Here is a 20,664-nt window from a genome sequence, read left to right on the forward strand (position 1 = left end):
AAGTTTCTGCACCTGAGAATCTGTTTCATTTGCATGAATGGGTTTGTTTCTGCAGCATTCGTCTGGATTTCTGCAAACGTCATTCAAAATAATAAGACAGCTGCCAAACTTTCTGCAAAAAATCTGCTGCATGTGAATACACCCCAAAAGGTAAATAACCACTACCATTGCACAGATAGCATTAGGTTATAAAATGATTCAGTTCTCTTCAATGAATTACTAAAAGGATTTAACAATAATCCTATCTCTAATATAGAACTTATGTCCACTACATTAAAAACTCAAACTAAAATTCTAAATCTGATCAAATCCATACAGTGATCAGACTACATGGTTTAGGCTAGCCTAAGACCCCATTCACGCAACCATATCTTTTGTCTGTGTGCTATGCGTTTTCTTAACTGATAACACAGTGTGGCTCATTCATTTCTATGGACCCATGCACATGACTGTTTTTTTGCAGTTCTCTGTGTGAGCCTTGGCCCTGGCCACAAAACTCAGCACAGGTTCCATTCCTGCCTGTTTGCATTCATTAAAGTCTATGGGACTGTGAAAACCATGGACCGCATCTGTTTGTTCACAGACCTGTACATGGACAGATGTAGCACTTTGTACCAGGTTTTGAGAGTTTTTTTCATACTCTGGCCTCGTTCACATCAGCGTCAGTAATCCGTTCAGTGGAGTCCGCAAGGAGACTCCCCCCTCCCCCCCCGCCCCCACGGACTACCGAACGCATTGGCAAGCGGTGTGCAGTGAAAGCGCACGGACCCCATAGACTATAATATAATGAGGTCTGTGTGCTTTCCGCATGGTCTCCACACGAGTCATGTGGACAGGAAAGTAGATTGTGAACTACTTTTCTGTCCGCATGTTCTGTGTGGAGACCGTACGGGAAGTACACAGACCCCATTATAGTCTATGGGGTCCATGTGCTTTCACTGTACACCGCTTGCGGAAAGCACACAGACCCCATTATAGTCTATGGGGTCCATGTGCTTTCACTGTACACCGCTTGCGGAAAGCACACAGACCCCATTATAGTCTATGGGGTCCATGTGCTTTCACTGTACACCACTTGCCAAAGTCCATTCGTGAAGGGGGGGTCCCCATGTGGGCTCCACTGAATGGTTTACCAACACAGATGTGAACGAGGCCTTAGAATCGGATATGATTCTTTGGACAGAAAAAAATGCAAACCTGTGATAATATGTCAGTGGGTCATAGCAATCCGATTCAATATGGATCATGGAAAAACGTGAGCTATGATGCTAGCATACACAGGTTTTAAGTACTGTTACCAATGCACAATCTTACAAAATCATACTAAACAAGAATATATATTCTATCATTTCATAAACTGCTTTATACCCCATAGAAATTCTATTCTAATAAGAATCTATTACACAAGTTATATAATTGCTGGTACATTTTCACAGCTTGTGTATTATATGTCTTCCTATAGTAATGGCACCTTTAATAAATATCTTTCTGCATGTAGATCTGGAACATTATGTTAGGCAGGTGTGAAAACTTTCCTATTGTCCTCCTTTTGTATTTATGGGGCACAGGAAAGCCTGAATGAACATATCAAGTGTCTTCCTTTAACAGGTGCAAGAAAATGTATTGATTTAATGTATGTTAACTGTATATTCCAAGCCTTACAGTACAATACCTGTATTTATGTCACAATTCCACTGCGGAGCCTAGAGTACTTATCTCAGTTATAATCTCCAGCACTATACAATTACAGATCCCATGAGCTTTCACTCACAATAGTGTTTGCTCTTTGTGATCCTTCATTGGTAGTTTTCCATAGCTTTTGCCACCTTGGTAGTGGTTGAATAGGAATTGTATTGCCCTGTCTACAACAATATAGAAATAAAGGTGGAATAAAAGAGTGTAGTATGTAGTGTAGTAGCTCTGTGATATTGCCTTCATTACAAGCTAGTCCCTGGACACAGATCTTCACGAGGTATGACAGTAAATAGGTGTGATGTTTATACAGAGATCTATGACTTCCTTACAAAGTAATTGTGAGATAAGAATTATCCTTATGCACTCTGGTATAATGTATACTATGTACTACTACTGTACTATGTGTAAAGAGTATGCTGTATCTTAAATATTGTTGTCATGAATATTATATCAGTGGATCTCCTACTCTTGGGAATGAAGGGACCCTTCATTGTTTACTCATTGCACATCACTATACTTACAGAAAATAGCTTTAGTTGTAAATATCTGGAGAGAAAAAAAAAGTTCAATACATGAATAATATTGCCCATGCTTCCCATTCTGATAGAATATGCTGAACAGTCTTAGAAAGTCTAAATGTTACCCATAAATGTGTTAGTTTTGGAAATTTGCAATCATTGGAAAGGATGTAGAATAGGATTTATTGTATAGTTATATACATGTATCTATATCTGTTGAATATCTCATTTTGGATATTTTGGTATTCTAGGCTGTAATTCAGTGGTCGGATATGATTAGTTTAAAATCAAGAATGCCAAACTATGGTTTACCCCGATATCAGTGGCTGACTAATGCATGGAATTTCTTTCAACGGGAGGTAAGAATTGATGTGTTTTCTTAATTTTTATTTATAGTAAAGATATACTTACTTTCTACTGTATTTTACTTAGATGTTTGTCTGTCTCATTTCTTACTGTTGGCACAGTATTGTATGGTATGCTGTGTAAACTCAAGAGTGTAACTATAGAGTAGTTGGCAAGATACATATTATGGGAGGTTCAGGTTTATTTTTTTTTATATATATATATATATTGTGGGGAATCGTTCAGGTAGATGCTTGTAGCAGTGCAGGAAACAGGGACACAGACACTGGGTTGCGCACAAGTGCAGGCTTTATTCACTTGTAGTGCATTCACTGCCTTTGCAAAGGCACAAAATAACCAAAAACAAAAACCTTCTTGGCTGAGAACTCATTTAAACATAAGGAACTGAACTGTACAGGAACCAGTCTACCTGGCTACCAGACTCCCATCTTGGCAACAAAAACGGGTGGCACAGTACCTGCTCTGTAGATTTGGTCTGGACAGGTCAGCTCTGTCAGTGTGGTGCCACACACCTAGTCCTCACACACAGACTATTATCAGGCCTTGATTAGTCAGCTGACCTCCCTGGTGTGGGTCTTTACCACACACCCTTTAGGTGCCTGGCTGGAATATACCTGTTGTCCCAGACCATACCCTTCACTCACTCACTCACTCTCTCTCTCTCTCTCTCTCTCTCTCTCTCTCTCTCTCTCTCTCTCTCTCTATATATATATATATATATATATATATATAAAATCTATCTTTTACCTACAGTTTCATTTTCGACATATTTCTGTGACTAGCTATACACCTTCTGTGTACTGTGGTTAGATTTATAACCAATTTGCTGCCGGCAGACTCCCTCTAGATACCAGTACAAAGTATATAACCTTCTTTGTATTATTTGTTGCAATACCCAGAGCTTTAGATCATTAATACATCCATTGTATCCCATCCATTATATCAGAAATATTGCGGAGATGTAGCCAGCTCTTAGAAGTCGTGCTATCTGTCCTATTAAGATGAAGGACATGGGAATTTTTAAGTAGCTGCTGTAGTTATCTTTCCAAGGACAGCTCATATTTGTTATATGCATCACCACCGCTACTATGCAAGGAAGTGCACAAAGGAAAGATGTCAGGACTCAAATATATGCCGTAGCACCGGAAACAAAGAACTATGCTGTGTCTATCAGTCTGCTGGCCTTGTCATGGTGTTAAAGAAATCCATTGTTTTACAGATTTCCTGTTAATTTAAGCATTTCCTGCTTCTTCATTGATTTGTCTGGATTTGGCGACCATCAGCTGACAGGAATGCGAATTTACCTGATTTGTAACATGTTAATTCCTCTTATGATTTTTCATTTATAGTATGAGATAGAAATAATTCAGGTCTAATAATATGGCTATTATTAATAAGTACAAAATCAATTGCTCATATGTTATTATTGATAAAAACAGATATCATGGGACTAGATTGTTACTTTAGTTTCACAGGAATTTATTGAATGGAAAAAATACAATCATAATATGCAAAAATATAGCAGAGGGCAAATAATCAGAAAACAGTGTACAAGGAACTTTATATAAAGAGTCCAGGAGTCCAGACACTGATGTTGTATGGAAACTGGGAAAATACATGCTAGAGATATATATTATGTATGAGGGCATAGTATATACGTAAACAACAGAACCAACTATACAACTTACAATGTTAACATATCTAAGCATAATATAAAACTGTTTACATTAAATCAGGATTTACAGGGGACAAAAAGGCGCTGTCTTTGATCGAAAAGGCCTCATGCACAGTGGGGGTCAAAAAGATTGATCATCGTATCCTTGGGTTATAATTACAAGCAATATGACAAGCCTGGGACATTTAATCTATTTGTCCAGGGCGACCACATCTTGTCACTTAGGACATCTTTTCAAACAACATAATTGTATCAACATGCAGAATCATTTCACAAACCAATAGACTGGGCGTCCTCCATTTAGATGCTATGTGAATTTTAGCTGACATCAATATATATTGAAGCAATTTATAAGGTGACCTAGCAGAAAAACAAGAGCCATAAAGGATACCAATGGTCCCAAAAGATGCTGAATTAGGCAATGGATAGTCAGCCAATAAAGGCCTACCATTGGGCATATCCACCAGGTATGTAGGGTGTCGTCATTGCTATGGAAACCTCAAAAGCATAGGGGAAAGAACTCACAATATATATGATGTAATATAGTTGGGAGCAAATAGGTCCTGTTTAATATTCTCATGGATGGTTCCATGATAGTAATTTGCCAGCTGCCCTTGGTAAACTGTGCTCAACAAGGTCTCTCTCCCACGCTGTCATGAAGTCCTGCTTTGCAGTGGTTGGTGGGGCATTTAGTTTGCTATAAATGTAGGTGAGAAAACCTCTGACAGTGGACCTGAATAAGCATAATCTTTCAAAATTAGTAGTCTGGACAGTGGTTATAGTCAGAGTAATAGCATGCGATCATGTTACTTTAAACTACTGTATATCACCCTTAAAATGATCAGCCAAAATTGTAGCAGCTAATATACTGTACACACAAGTGATATTGAAATCCATGAAAGGAAAATATAATTTAATAGGATGTTCCTATATGTAATATACTAATGTGTTATAGTTTAAATATTTCAGATAAATCTATAAGGAAATGTTTTAATATTAACTGCTGTAATTCTTTGGAGATTAAGAAAGCAGAGAGCAGATACATATTTTTACAGTCTATAGATGTATATATTAACTCCAAAGAAATCATATAATAGTAATATTCTGAAGATAATCTCTGAGCTGGTGACCTCCTTTTGAAGATAATTGATGTATGATATTTATGGTAGCACGCAATTTATGCTGCCTGTGGTGAAATGGCATACACAGGATCTAGAAATGGGTTCCAAAACTAGAAACTGTAGTATTCTTTATTTGCTACTTTTGCATTTTCCCTGGCTGAAAGTATATTTATAATTTTTTTTAAAATGTGTAGTACATGGCTATACACAGAATGTACTGAAATCACATAACATTACTGTGAATATTGGTGTCATTTACAATTGAGAAACAGAAAAAAACGTATCTCTCAGGATCAGGAAGACCCATACAACACCCATGTTTCCTACTGCTTCTATATGTAGTGGGCTGGATAAGAGTGGAGGTGCTCTATTTACTGTTACCTCTCTTTAGGGGATTCTATCAGAATTCCTTTTTCTACAAAGACCACGTCAGAATAGCCTTTAGAAAGGCTATTCTTCTCTTGGCTTTCTTTTCTGACCCACGCCGACGTTCCAGATAATTTTCTTTTTGATTTCCTTATGTCAGTTCCCCCTGTCTCTGTCTTCTACTGCCGAAGCCTCTCCGCTGCATCATCAGCTGGCTGAGCCGACTGCACAATTCGTCCATTTTCCTGTGGTTGAATCGACCCTTGTGTAAGAGGCCACAGGAAAATGGCCGAACGGACAAGTGCAGTCAACTCTGCTGGCTGATGACATGGCTGATGGTGCGGAGGAGAGGTGTCGTCAGAAGACAATAATGTGCCCTTTTCCCCAGTATCTAAAATGGTTAATAATGTCTTATTCACATGACAGTAAAAAACAGATGTGTACTGGCCATTTTTAATACCATGAAAGTCTGTGGGTGTATTCACATGAAAAGAACTGACATACTCTGTTGTTGTTTAATGGATTAAAGGATGAACATGTAAATAGATCCATAGTCATTCAAGGGTTTTAAAACAGCTGTGTGATTGTTGTTTTAAAATAAATGGCACTGTCGTGTAACTAAGGCCTAAACCATATACGCCAGGTTTTTGTTTTTTTAAGTGACTCAATGTTTATAAAACACTGCCATGTATAATTTACATTGTCAATGTGTGTATGTACATCTATCTATCTATCTATCTATCTATCTATCTATCTATCTATCTTTATTTATTTTTTTGTCTTCATATTTCAAGTTTAGGAAGTACTTTACAGGAACAGCATCTTGTGTATGTTGACATTGAACCTCTCTCAGTGATGGTAAAATATTCAGTGTTCACCGTTAGTCCCAGACTACGTCTATTGAAGCGAGCAATAATTCTTGCATTTTATTTTTGTATTTTCTTTCTACCATACTGTGACTCACTAAAGCCACCATATAGTCACTAAAAAATACCATTATACTGTGAAGAGTAGATGAATAATGTCTCCACAACTGAATGGCAGGGCGGCTCTAGCGAGTTCTGCGGACTGTTATGGGATGATTTTAGTGCAGTAGGATCAAGCTGTTAAGTTGCTTCACTTCCAGGACCTTTTCCACTAACACATTGTAAGCAGACAGGTGCACATCTGAATAACAAGCACATAAGGAAATTTGGAAAGGCTTTATGGTTTCTCAGCCAGGCACTACATTAAAAAAGAAAAATACATTCAAGTAACAATTTAATGCAAATGGTGAAGACAAAATAATTCTTCACATTGACCATTTAGTTCTCATGGCAACTGCAGATGATGTTCTAGCAAATGAAAGACTATGGCTCCACACAACCAGCAGGTATACAAGAATTCTTCCGGAAAGTTCCTTGTGTCTGCAGGATGTTGATACAAGTCATGAATTGATAGGAGATTGAGCGTTCATGTATGCTGCCAGCACTTGGATCCATCAGCTATAGAAACTATAAGCACTTTATCATTGCAATACTGTTTAAAACCAAAACTTTCACATCTGTAGATTGGTATGGAAACCTATTCTATCATTACATCTCGGGAACTGATCTGTCGAGGGAATGTACCTGTAATGGCTTTGAAAGACCCGCATTGTGACCCTTTTCGAGAAATAGTTAACAATATTGAAAATGAGCTAATGGCAACCATCGGGAATGCATAAGTTTAGGTATCAGATACAGAGTACAAAGAATATTTTGGGAAACAAAAAAGCTGTAAAGTGTGAGTAGGAGAGAGGGTGGGGTGTATGGGTCAGTGTGGGGGTCTCAAACTGAGCCAGGCAAATTGGCCATATATAGAAAAAAATTGAAGTTGATGGACCAAATTCCTTACAAATTCTATACAATATAAATTTCTTCTTAAACAACCCCAGCAGTGGTCTTATACAGTTTAATGTCCCACAACAGTGGTCCTATATTGTTTAATGAGAATATAAAAAGGGAGAGAGAACACTGAGCGTGTTTATAGTGTAGATCAGTTTGCAATGGATGTTGGAAAAAAAATATCCAGAAAAATTGACCAGTTGGTCCCTCAACTTCAGGAAGCATAGAGGCTGAGGTGGCTGCAGAATCCACAGACTGGTCAATGAGAACCAGACGGTAATGGAAGGAAGGAGGCCAGCGGCTAGAGATGGACGTTTGTCACACATCTGACCTCACCTGGCAAGTTCTAAGTAATTGTGTACCTGAAGAAGAGCTTGTAGAGCTCGAAACGCGTTATGAAGTACGTTTTTGTCCAATAAAGGTCATATATTTTATTCACCTTGTCGACACTCCAATCTGTGGACCAGAGAGCGCAGACGTCCATCTCTAGCCGCTGGCCTCCTTCCTTATATTGTTTAATGATCTCACAAAAATGACTGCCCCCCTCCTCAGAAGTGGCCCCACACAGGTTAGCAGTTTACAAGCTTGGGAAGCAAAACCCAGCAAAAAAAGCTGCGAAAAAAGCCACAGCGGAAACCCATCACTTTTTTTTTCAGCATGTTTTGCATTGAGTTTTTTTCTGAACACTTTCTGCCCATATTATATCATTGCATATTTTTTTCTGTAATATTTGGATGGGATTAGCCAAAATCCCATTCACTTTGCAGGTATTGTACAACACTGCGTTTTCGTGGGGCTTCAGCATTAGACACAGGATGGGGGCCAAGGGATTTTACAAATGAGTTTTGATATTCATGAGACTTTTTGCATGGAAGAAAAAGCCTCACATGCAGGACATTTTTGTGTCTCAAATGTAACTAAAGATGACACAAGAAAGCTTCCATCATGTTTTTTTTTTTTTTGTACTGGAGTAAATTCAGACCTTTTCATTTGTTGCTTATATCCTATGTCGGAATGGCAGCAGTAGACCGTAACAATGGAAATGTGAACTTAACATAGCTAGATTTCAAAAAATAAAAAATTCTGAGCATGTTGAGATGGGTATGTTGGTGAGACCTTGCATTGCCGTTACTGGTGTGAGCCATCCTTTTATTTTTCATGTATAATTTACAGATAATACCCTTATTTTCTTATTGGAAAAAAGACTAAATCCAGTTATATTTTCTCAGCCAACATTCAGGAATTCCAACTAGCTTTAGTCTCACTGACAGTCTAGTAAATAGACATTTGGAAAATCTGATGTTAACAATCAACATGCATTCACTTCTACATACTGCCCAGCTGGACTGCAAGCAGTCATAGGGGGCAGGGGGTGCAAGTTTCGCCATGTAATTTGTCATTACATTTTTCATTGGAATATTCCTACAGTCTTATAAACCCTGTATAATATTACTGTTAGTAAGCAGCATTGAATAGCACTGTATATATTACACCTTGTGAAGAAAGCATAATGTAAATGTATTTGTATGCATGATCAGTTGCTGGTGCCAACCAGTTAGCAGTACATCCATTCACCTGAAGGTGGCACTGTTGTACATACAATATATAACATTCTTACATGTACTCTCCAACCAAAATGTGCAACCTTTCTTGAACTGTTAGGTTCCACCTGTATACAGCGGTATCATGCAGCTTCATTTCCACATAGACTATGAAATCAATAGGTATATAGATTTACCATGATGTAACCAGTCTGAGCAGATATGGAAATCTGCTTCACACAAAGGCATAAGTTGTAAGCTTCATATATCTGCCTTTATAGCAAAGAGACCAGTGTGTCAGGTACAGTGAATCCTTTTTGAAATGCCCAAACAAAATTGCATTGAAATGAGGTTTTCTAGGTGGGTGGTCTTCTCAAAGCAGATTATCAGTATGCATAATATGTGGTGGAAATGAAAATCTGGTGTGGATAAGTGAGTTGTCTTCTCAAAGAGGTGTCTATTGGAGAGATTATACTGTATATTTCTCCGTCCATGGTAATACTAAAAAAATAGCCACATTCTTCTGGATGCAGTTCCAAAATGTTGCACCCCCCCTCCAATTTTGTGGAAACGCAGCAGAAAAAAATGTTGTGTATTACAAAACGAACAGTGAATGAGATTTCATTAATGTCATCTACACATTGTATGAAAAACGCAGCAAATAATGAAAAACACTGGAAAAAACACAATGCGTTGTGGCTGCATTTTTTCCTGCAACATTTTTTTTAACTGTATTTTGCTCCATGGGACTTAGCCTAAAGCTGGCCAAAGACCATCTGCCAAAATGAAATATTGTAACTGGGTATTTTTTTGTTGAAATGGAATTGTAAGACCTGGCCTGGGTTCATTTCAGCTTATTGTTGGGAGTTCTGACACTGGACACATGAGGTTCCACTTGACACTAGAACGCGATTTGCCATAATGACAAAACCAGGGGCTGATTTACCCATAATGCAACCCACACAACTGTATGGGGATCAAGGGGTCCCTCATGGCATATGGGTTGCATTATGTCTCATGTTTTGTTGTTTTTTTGCTTTTTTTTTTTTTTTTTTTTAAATCAGCCATTGCCTATTGGATTATTCGGTATTAGTGTAGCATGTCTCCACACGTTTTTGCTCTAGTGTAGCATGTCTCCACATTCGAAAAACGCGTTTTACTTAAAAAATATTGGATGAATTTGCTAAAAAAAAACCTCATAGTAAAGGGCAGTGGCATAACTAGGAATGGCGGGGCCCCATGGCGAACTTTTGACATGGGCCCCCCCCCCCACACACCAAAGATCTCGACCGAGTCCCTCCTACGCATTCCTGTACGCTCTATTATGACCAATAGTGGACCCTGCACACAGTATTATGCCCCATAGTGGCCCCTGTATACAGTATTATACCCAATAGTGGCCACTGCACACAGTATTATGTCCCATAGTGGCCCCTACAGGACTAAATACACGTCACGTCACCCGCTGAGCGCTATACCAGGACAATTGTGGATAAAAAATCTGGTCATGTGCATTACAATTTAGCAACTCCTTGTGCCTCATATTAATAGAAGTTAACCCCATCATGTCCCTCACATTAACCCCTGTGTACCTCACATAAGAGTTACTGATATGTGAGAGACATGATGGTAATAATAAAGTATCTTCATTATTATTACCCCCATATGTCTCACATATTAGTATCTCTTATGGTGAGGCACACAAGGGTTAATGTGAGGGACATGATAGGGTTAACTGCTATTAATATGAGGCACATGGAGTTACTAAAACAAAAGTAATCACCCCAAATGCCTGATATTAATAAGTATAGTAACCCCAGTATGTACCTGTGTATCTTCAGTTTCATTTTCCTGGAGCAGCTTCTTCTTCCCCTCCTCTTGAGTGCAGGACGGCAGGAGCTCGGCAGGGATAAGCCCCGCCTCCTGGGCTCTCCTCAGCCCTCTCATTGGTGGGCAGAGGACAGGCAGAGAAAGGGAGGGGGGGGGAGCGTCCTGAAGCGCTGAGAGGAGCCAGACCTGCAGCTCCTGTGTCTCAGCCGTTGCTGCAGCTTAGGGGCCCCCTGTTGGTGGAAAGTATTCCACCAACAGGGAGCCCCGATCATTATACTTTGGGGTCCGAAAAAACCTCCGAGAATAATGATAGCAGCGGTAGCAGCTGTCACCAGGCCCCTAATGTCCCGGGCCCTGTGGCAGCTGCTTCTGCTGCTATGGTGGTAGTTACGCCACTGGTAAAGGGAACTGACGAGCAATTTCAGCAATGATATTGCAAAACGGAGTCTCTCGAGGTATTAGTGTAGCATGTCTCCACACGTTTTTGCTCTAGTGTAGCATGTCTCCATATTCGAAAAACGCATTATACTTAAAAAATATCGGATGATTTTGCTCAAAAAAACTCATAGTAAAGGGAACTGACGAGCAATTTCAGAAATGATGTTGCGAAACAGAGTCTCTCGAAGCTGCAGTCTCCACCAGTATTCGTAAATCTTTGGATCCAAAGCCATGTATCGTGTTGTTACTAAGCCTGATATTTATACCTACTCTGCACTTTCGCGATGTGGAGAATGACAATGGACCCCCAAAGCAGGCTTGCATGGCTTGCATGGTACCCCAAAATGTGTGGTAAATTAATAAAATATTCTTTTTCTCCTCAGGTTCACTCAGGGAAGTAAAGACAGTGTAAGCTGTGCACTGTAATTCAAATTTCCCGCCTTTTTTCACTTACCTCAACTGATGTGTAGTTCAGGGTCAAAGGTCATCACTAGGCAGATTTCACTGGTTCTTCTGGAAGATGTGGAGACATACTGCACTACGGTACACATTATGTGGAGACGCGTCTCATCATTTTTGCGCGCTTTCGTGATGTGGAGAATGTGGAGATGCGTCTAATGTGGAGACATGCTACACTAATACCAGATTATACCAACATGTAACAGCCAATATTTATTACTCACTGATCCCCGCTTCTGCATAGGCTCGCGATCACTTTAGCTCCTGGGTCTACCGAAGGCTTAATTCGGGTAATGAACAACGTCCAGAAATCATGTCGTATTATGCAATGACAAAGTCAGGAATGGGAATGTGCAGGGATTGGTGAGTAGTAAATATACTGTGGGAGAGGGACAAAAAAAGAGGGCTATATATTGTGTGGACAATTTAATGTGCTTGGACATAAAAAGGGGACAGTATATTGTGGGGGTGAGTGCACAATATACTGTGTGGAAGTCAGAAAGGAGACCATACACTGTGGGGGCCAGTAAAGGGAGCATTACACTGTGTGAAACAATCTTGTGTAAAATATGGAGAGGTGCAGCATGGGAGCCTGGCATTTACTGGACAAGATAGTTCTTGTAAAGATAATAGACATGATCTGACTTCCGGCCAATGAAATACAAAGTCTACCCCTGGACACGGCTGTATAAGAGTTATGGTATTATGACTGATTGTGGTCCATCTTTCATTAAGTCATACTGTCATCACTTGCCCTGCCTCTAGGGGTGCTGTTTATGTTTTATCTGATGATGTATAAGCATTTCCATATTATAATAAATGTGACTTGGAGTATTAGGCAAAAGGGCCACACATATGGCAGCATAACTGTTATACAGTATTTCCATGTTTCCACAACTGTTACAATTCCTTGCAAGTTCCCAGATTTATGGAGTTATAAAAAGCAGCCATAGAAGCATGATGTTAACGCATACAGTATGTTTCTGCAATCCCCCTCACCCATCACACCCAAGACCTATTTTCTTGGCATTTTAACAGCTACTATACTTAAGGAGATTGCTGGAGTATTACCATTGCATATGGAACCACTGTACAGCTAAAGTTAAAGGGTTTGTATGAAATTAGAAAACATATCTGCTTTTTTTCAGAAACTGTTCCACCCTTGTCTATTTAACTGTATGCGATATTGCAGCACATTGTCATTCAAGTGAATGGAGCTTGGCTGCAGTTTTGCACACAACCTATGGACAAGTGGGGCACACTATCTTAAAGAAAAAACTTCTCTTATTAGTCTCATACAACTATGGAATAACAGTCAGACTAAGAGTCGAGCAGCTATATAAATCTTTAAAAAGCAACTTTGATAGTAAGTAATGAAAGTGTAAGTCCTAGTGCACTGTGCAAATAGAAGTAGATCTTGGAAGAATAATGTATAACTAATCTAACAAAACCTATGATGTCCAATATCAGTCAAATGGAGCAGGGGAGGGAAATGACCCAAAAAGGCCAGCAGGATATAAAATGACCCCACACGTATTACACGTATCACAGTTTCTTCAGGCATAGAGGAATTCATCTGCTACAGGCACTGACTCTCAGTGACACTAACTACACAAACCGAAATAACCGACTTAGACATGTCTGATATAGGAATTGACAGTGTATTACATCAGGTGAGCATGTGATGCCAGGACCCCCAGGCCTGAATAGATACTAATTAACTATTTGTGCAGATGCTTCATGACCAGCAGGTTTCCAGTGTGGCTGTCATGGCAAGTCCAGATAGAGAGGGCTACAGTATAATACGAGATGAAGTCTGATCATCTCAGATAATCTAAGCAGAGGTTGAGACGCTGCACACCTGTAGAGTCCGTGTCCCCACTCCATAAAGCCCCCATAGCAGTACTGACCATAAAACATATAAGAATACTACTACATTGTACGCATACACTCATAGACTGCAATATATTATGTTATATAAGTCTAAATATCAGATAATATCTAATTGCTGAATGTTCTGATTTCCTCTCTCATAGAATTCATCTTAACTTTCTGATATTGCTCTTTTATGTTAATGCAATTTCACTTTGAATTATCAGAATAGAAGAAAGAGAAATAATCGTTGGTTTTATGGGAAGCATAATTAAAGAAATGAATATAAATTGTTTGTATTTTAAAGATATAATGGGATTTGCATTTTTCCTAGCTACACACAGCTGAGTAAATGACTGCCCTGTAAATCATAGCTTGGTGCCCATATACAAGTCACCAGGCTGGAGTGAATGTTTTATACACGAGGCATGCTTAATAAATGGTATGCAGAGATCCAATTGTTCCACCAGCCTCTTCCCTGATGTATGTTGGGAGATGAATTTGAGTCATAAAACAATGAGATACAGATTTTCAATTATAGCATGAAGAGAGTGAGGGCTGGGTACGAGAAGCAGATTAATCTACTTACTTTCAAAGGTTTTAAAGTTTGGAGGCATTTCCTGTAATTATAGTAAATTAAACATCAGATTCGGGACATTGACAAATGAAGACATGCTCTATAAGTGTGACTTTGAAGAAGATTTATCGGGCTTGCATGCAAATAAATTTCAGCTCCGCATAATGATTAAATGTGCCACATTGACACTTGGGCACTATTCATCGTCTGCATCAGCAGATGCCCACGGCATTAGTTCGTTTTTCCAAAATGAAAACAAAAAAAACTGTTTTGCCATGAATACTATTTTCGGTGTACTGTAGTATTGTAGTCATTGGATGATTTATGTTTCATAGGTCAAGTAGAAGGATAGATTTCTAGTGGGGATAGATCCTAAAAAGAGATGAACCCAGGGATAAATCTTTATACGGCAATATATAAAATCACTATAGTTATTTGTTTCATATAGAGTGACGCACTATCCGCTAAAAATTATACAGGTTATTTTTCATTAATCTTCGTTCTTTTACATACAGGATTTTATGCAATTGATCTTATGTATTGTATTATATTTTATTATTTAATAGTAAGATAAGAGGCCCATGAATTTCATCTAGTAACAAGCTCTAGATATGTGATTATTATAACTCTCAGTGGAGCAATAACCAAATGTTATTGTCGGCCATAAATATTTGTATTGCTTTTCAAGGTTAAATGAAAGAACAGGAGACAAACTCTTTGTAACTACAAGAGACGATATGGTGCGATACAAAACAACATAAGGTTATGAGATATATCAGTATATGGGAGGAAACTGGAGTACCCAAAGGAAACCTATGCAAAGACAGGAAGAACATACCAACTATATATTGTTTAAAAGGGTTTGATGAGTTTTTTTTTTTATTGACCATAAATATCAATTTTACTAGAAATAAAATATGTTTGTAATCTATCTTTATTAAACATATTGCTCCCTTTATTGCTGTCTACTTGCCCTCTTGGCTGTAGCTGGGTCTTTGTACCTCTCGTCCCTGTACATTGTATATAGCAGCGGCAGTTCTATAGCATGGCTCTACTGTGTAGAATGTATGAATAGATTCTTTATATATGAGCTGACCCATAGCTGCAATGTTTAAATGTGAATATACATGCGAACTTTTAAAGAGTAATAAAGATACATTTTAAGTTTACTTTATTTGATGACTTATATTTGACGTGTATTTCATTTATAGGGCATTCAAATAGTACAGTGATCCCAGACAAATCATTAAACATGAAATCAATGTTAGTAAAAACATATAAATTTTGGCTTTCACTATAAATATTTAGTAATAATAAATTATTTTCCTGTGGATTCTGCCTTGTGATGCCTATTGAAATGAATGGGAGGCAGAAAAAAAAAAAACGCTGCAAGAAAACAGCTACAGTTTGTTTTTTTGCCTCCCATCCATTTCAGTGGGGCTTGCAAGGAGGAATCCAACTTAAAGAGGACCTTTCATCAGATCGGGCACATGCAGTTCTATATACTGCTGGAAAGCTGACAGTGCGCTGAATTCAGCGCACTGTCGGCTTTCCCGATCTGTGCCCGGTGTAAAGCGCTATCGGTCCCGGTACCATAGGGCTTTACAGTCAGAAGGGCGTTTCTGACACTTAGCCAGGGACGCCCTTCTGCCCAGCAGCGCCTATCGCTCTGTGCTCTAAGACTGGGGAGGAACGCCCCCTCCTCTCCTGATAATATTCGTCTATGGACGAGCTGTCTGAGCAGAGGGAGGGGGCGTTCCTCCCCGCTCACGCAGTACAGCGTGATAGGCGCTGCTGGGCAGAAGGGCGTTCCTGGCTAAGTGACAGAAACGCCCTTCTGACTGTAAAGCCCTACGGTACCAGGACCGATAGCGCTTTACACTGAATTCAGCGCACTGTCAGCTTTCCAGCAGTATATAGAACTGCATGTGTCCGATCTGATGAAAGGTCCTCTTTAAGATAAGTCATGACACTTCCTTTTGTCTTTACCTGAAAAATCAGAAGGCCATGGCTGAATTCAGTATAACCAGACCTGGGCAATGTACGGCCCGCGGGCCATATCCAGCCCCCTGATTCAGTCTGGCTCGCATAGCTTGACCACAGAGGCGTGTCTACGGAGGTATGTCTTAGTGCCGGCAGGACAGTGCAAGAAGATGAATACGTGTGGTGTGTGTCCTAAGGTACTGAGGGGGGATGTGAGATGCAGGGTGGAGTGTGTGTGTGTGTGTGTGTCTGTCTGTCTGTGTGTGTCTGTGTCTCAGTAACCTAGAGGCAGAGATGGAAGGGGAATGTTATACTGGGGCAGAGATGGAAGGGGAATGTTATACTGGGGGCAGATATGGAGGGGGAATGTTATACTGGGGCAGCAATGGAGGGGGGACATGAAACTGGGGGAGAGATGGAGGGGGGACATGAAATGGGGCAGATGAAGGGGGATATGAAACTGGTAGAGAAATGGAGGGGGGACCTGAAACTGTGGGTAGGTGAAGGGGGCACTTAAACTGGGGGAACATTAAACTGGGGACAACTGGAGGGAACATTAAACCGTGGAGGAAGCTGTAGGGGGACCTGTCTGCCTCTAGTTTCCCCCAGTTTAATGTCACCCTCCAGCAACCACTACGGTTTGTTTCTTTCGGCTGCCCGAGTTTAATGGCCCCCTCTAGTTTCCACCATTTTAACTGGAGCACCAGGAGAGGGACTTAATACTGTGGGGCAGTTGGAAGGGAACATTATAATGTGGGGGCATATAATGTACGGGTGACTGTAGGAGGATTATACTTTGTGGGAGCACATGAACAGATGATTGAGAATGAGTGGAGTCAACATAGAAGTTGATGGAGCTAAATTTGCCGTGGCGTGCATGGCCCTCTAGAATAGTTTCAATTTGTTATGCGGCCCCATGGGAAAATCAATTGCCCACCCCTGGGTATTACAAATCTAGAGAAAAAAGGGTTTCTCCATCAGCACTGACAATGCGTCTTTACCATAGTAACAGTGAAGTTATGCAACGCTACTGTATCAGGATCTGATGGTTCACTATACAAGAGCACTAGTGGCCCAGATGCCTTCTTCAAATTAAATATCTTACAGATTATGGTTACTAGATTTCATTTGATGATACGTTGATCCAGGAATTTAATATGATTTCCAGATGTGGAGTTGGGGGGATTTTTCTGTTAATGTAGAACAATTGGCATCTACTTCTTTGGGTTTATTTTTCCTTTCTCTGAAGGGACCATAGGTTACATTTCAGGGACTTATGTTTTTTTTTTTTCAACTTTATCAACTATGTTACTGGGTCGCTTTAAGGGAGCCTGCACACTGAGTTTACGCTCGCTAATTCTGTATGTAAAACTCATTCAGAGTGAGCGGCGTAAAAAAAAGATCCCATTGACTTGAATGGATGTCGGCATACACGCGCTCCCCATTGAAATCAATGGGAGGCTTTTTTTTACCTATTGCTTTCAATGTGATACGCGCGTATTGTGAAATGAATTAATATCTTGGCAATAAATGCATGAATTTTCCTAAGGAAAAGGTTTAATATGCTTCACCCTAGTGATGGACTCTCTTTAAGTTCTGCACTGCCATGAATTGCACCTTTGCCATATTAGTGCTAGACCTGCCTTGGTCACCTGTAAGGGTAAGGTCACATTTTTTATTTTTTTTTATTGGAACCTGAAGCGGAGGCCGCCTCAGGTTCCGATCCTAAATCAGATAGCTGCGACTGAAAGCCGGTGAACTGCACCAGTGTCCAGCCAAGCACTCCACTCCGGATTATGCCCAATGAATGAGCCTAGTCCAAAGGAGGGTTTGTCTTCAGGCCGAATTGCGAGGTGACTCGGCCTGAAGAATGAGCATCTCGCTTCTTTTTTACCGGGAGCTGCTCCCATTAATTTCAAAGAAAGCCGTCTTTTTGGTTAGGGTTTTGAGCCAGATACAGCCTCAAAACCCTGACCAAAAAAACTCAGTGTGAACCCTAAGGGCTATTGTTTTGAGCTTTTAGCAGTAGCAACAATTCAGCCATGAAGCCGTAGCCCAGAAAAGATTGACGGCGCAGGATCACAGAGTGTTGAAGTGCAAAAATTTGTCTGTTTGCTGTTGCGTTACTCAGTACAGAGTTCTGTGGAAGCGACATCAATACTAGAAGTGTTTGTCCAGAGGTTTGTGAAATATGTTTCCATGGTCAAGTAACTGCACACAGCATAGGGTCACCAGCACAATGCCAAGTGTTGCCTGTTGTGGTAAAAAGTATGTCCCCACTGGACGTATGGCAATATGGCTTTCTGATGGATAATTCTGGCTATAATGACTGAATATGATCACCAAGATTTAGAGAGAAGGAGAAAAGTGCCTAAAACCACAGGTCAGACATAATTTATGCCAGTACTACATTTATTCTACGACTATAATTGCCTAAACGCAATGACTTATTGTGATTTTATAAGTATACTTTACAATTACAGTGATACATTCAGAAACTTACAAATGAAAGTAGACCTACATGTATTTGTATATTTGTTATGCTGTATAGCTCTATTGTAAGTACAAAGCTGAACGGCGAGGGAGACCTTTAATTGTACCATGAATCATTGTATAATTCATTATTCTTCCAGCTCAGAGGTATAATGTTTCACTTTTCACACTTGGTCAACAATAACTTCAATAGCTATCAGTCCTGTGTAAAGGATGATGTGCCATGTATCATTAATCATGCCTCAATTTTTATATAAATAATAAAGCAAATAAGGTGTGATGAAGCCACTGCCAGGATCTGCTCGCGGAGTTAGAGGAAAGATGTGCCTAATTTATGGCTGCATATGTGCATGCATTACTTAAGAATAAAACGCTACCATTATGCATAATGGCTTTGTCAATACATAGAAAGCTTGTGCCTTTTGGAGATTCGGGATTGCTTGCAGTTCATCTCTTATGGTCCGTGAAAGAATTACATGAGAGATTAATGATGGCTTGCTTTTGTTTTAAAAAGTTCAGGTGCTGTGGAGTGGTATACCTAACAGACTGGCTGGAGATGACAGAGATGGATTGGCCCCCTGATTCCTGCTGTGTGAGAGAATACCCGGGTTGCTCCAAACAAGCACATCATGGAGATCTCAGTGATTTGTATCAAGAAGTATGAATTTATTTGACTTTTATTACGTTTGACTATTTATTTATTTATTTTATTGACCATACAGGTGTATAACGGATACGCAAAAGCTCATAAAGATTATTATGTGTTAATAATTAGAGATGAGCGAGTAGTACTCAATCGAGTAGGTATTCGATCGAATACTACGGTATTCAAAATACTCGTACTCGATCGAGTACTACTAGCTGTTCGAAGTTAAGATTCGATGCAGAACCAGCGTTGATTGGCAGAATGCTATACATTGCCAATCAACGCTGGTTCTTCTCTTACCTTTAGAAGTCTTCTCCCTTCGCAGCTTCCCCGCAGCGTCTTCCGGCTCTGCATTCACTCTGCCAGGCATCGGGCCTAGGCAGAGCCGACTGCGCATGTCCGCTTGTAGTGCGGGCATGCGCAGTCGGCTCTGCCCAGGCCCGATGCCTAGCAGAGTGAATTCAAGGCCGGAAGAGGACATGGGGACGCTGCGCAGGGAGAAGAATCCAGCCCGACCCTCACTCATGGATTTGGTAAATAGAATTTGATCGAATGTTGCGTACCCCTGAAACGAGCATTTCCCCCCATAAACTATAATGGGGTTCGAAACCCGTTCGAACAGTCGAATAGTGTGCGGCTGTTCGAATCGGATTTCGAACCCCGAACATTTTAGTGTTTGCTCATCTCTATTAATAATCATTAAAATGGTAAAATGACAGGTATTTCAAGAGTTAATCACATCTGCGTTGGAGTCTCTGTAGGAGATCCTGGGCAGAGAGAAAAGTCCTGTGGGTGTCCACGGGTAACTGTTTTTTAAGCAGACAGGCTCCCCGTTTTTCTGGTCCCTATGCAAACCCAAACGCTATTGTGAATATACGATAACTTAGACTAGTATTTGCTTTGCTCATACATTGTCCTGCACCAGAAAATGGCCTATTGTATTATTTAAGCTTTCTAAATGTCATTCTTTTACAATTTTGTTTTTTGCAAAAATCACCCCTGAGAAATCCCAGAAAAATAGCAAAGGAGAAACTCAGGAAAGAAGGCTGTCCCTAGAATTATGTACAAATAATAAAAAGTTTCCAATCAGAAAATTAATCTATAGACACAGATATGTTTCAGTAAAAACCTATGCAAGTCTTACATTACCTTTAAGAAAAAGAATTTAGACTGTAAAACAGCTAGTACTTAAAGGGGTTTTCCCACCTCAGTGTTTAAA

The 20,664-nt window shown here is 39.9% G+C and overlaps 1 protein-coding gene across 2 annotated transcripts in view; it reads left to right on the forward strand.

Moving 5' to 3' along the window:
• The window catches only part of TSPAN12 (tetraspanin 12), a 91,771-nt gene that overhangs the window by 59,527 nt on the left and 11,580 nt on the right, over positions 1-20,664 (forward strand). For both annotated transcript variants that reach the window (XM_075274282.1, XM_075274283.1), the window contains exons 6-7: positions 2,465-2,572; positions 19,314-19,457. In XM_075274282.1, the coding sequence (XP_075130383.1) occupies positions 2,465-2,572; positions 19,314-19,457 (252 nt within the window). The remainder of the gene's footprint in view (positions 1-2,464; positions 2,573-19,313; positions 19,458-20,664) is intronic.

This window comes from Leptodactylus fuscus, chromosome 5 (genome assembly GCF_031893055.1).
Source record: "Leptodactylus fuscus isolate aLepFus1 chromosome 5, aLepFus1.hap2, whole genome shotgun sequence".
Classification (NCBI taxonomy): Eukaryota; Metazoa; Chordata; class Amphibia; order Anura; family Leptodactylidae; genus Leptodactylus; species Leptodactylus fuscus.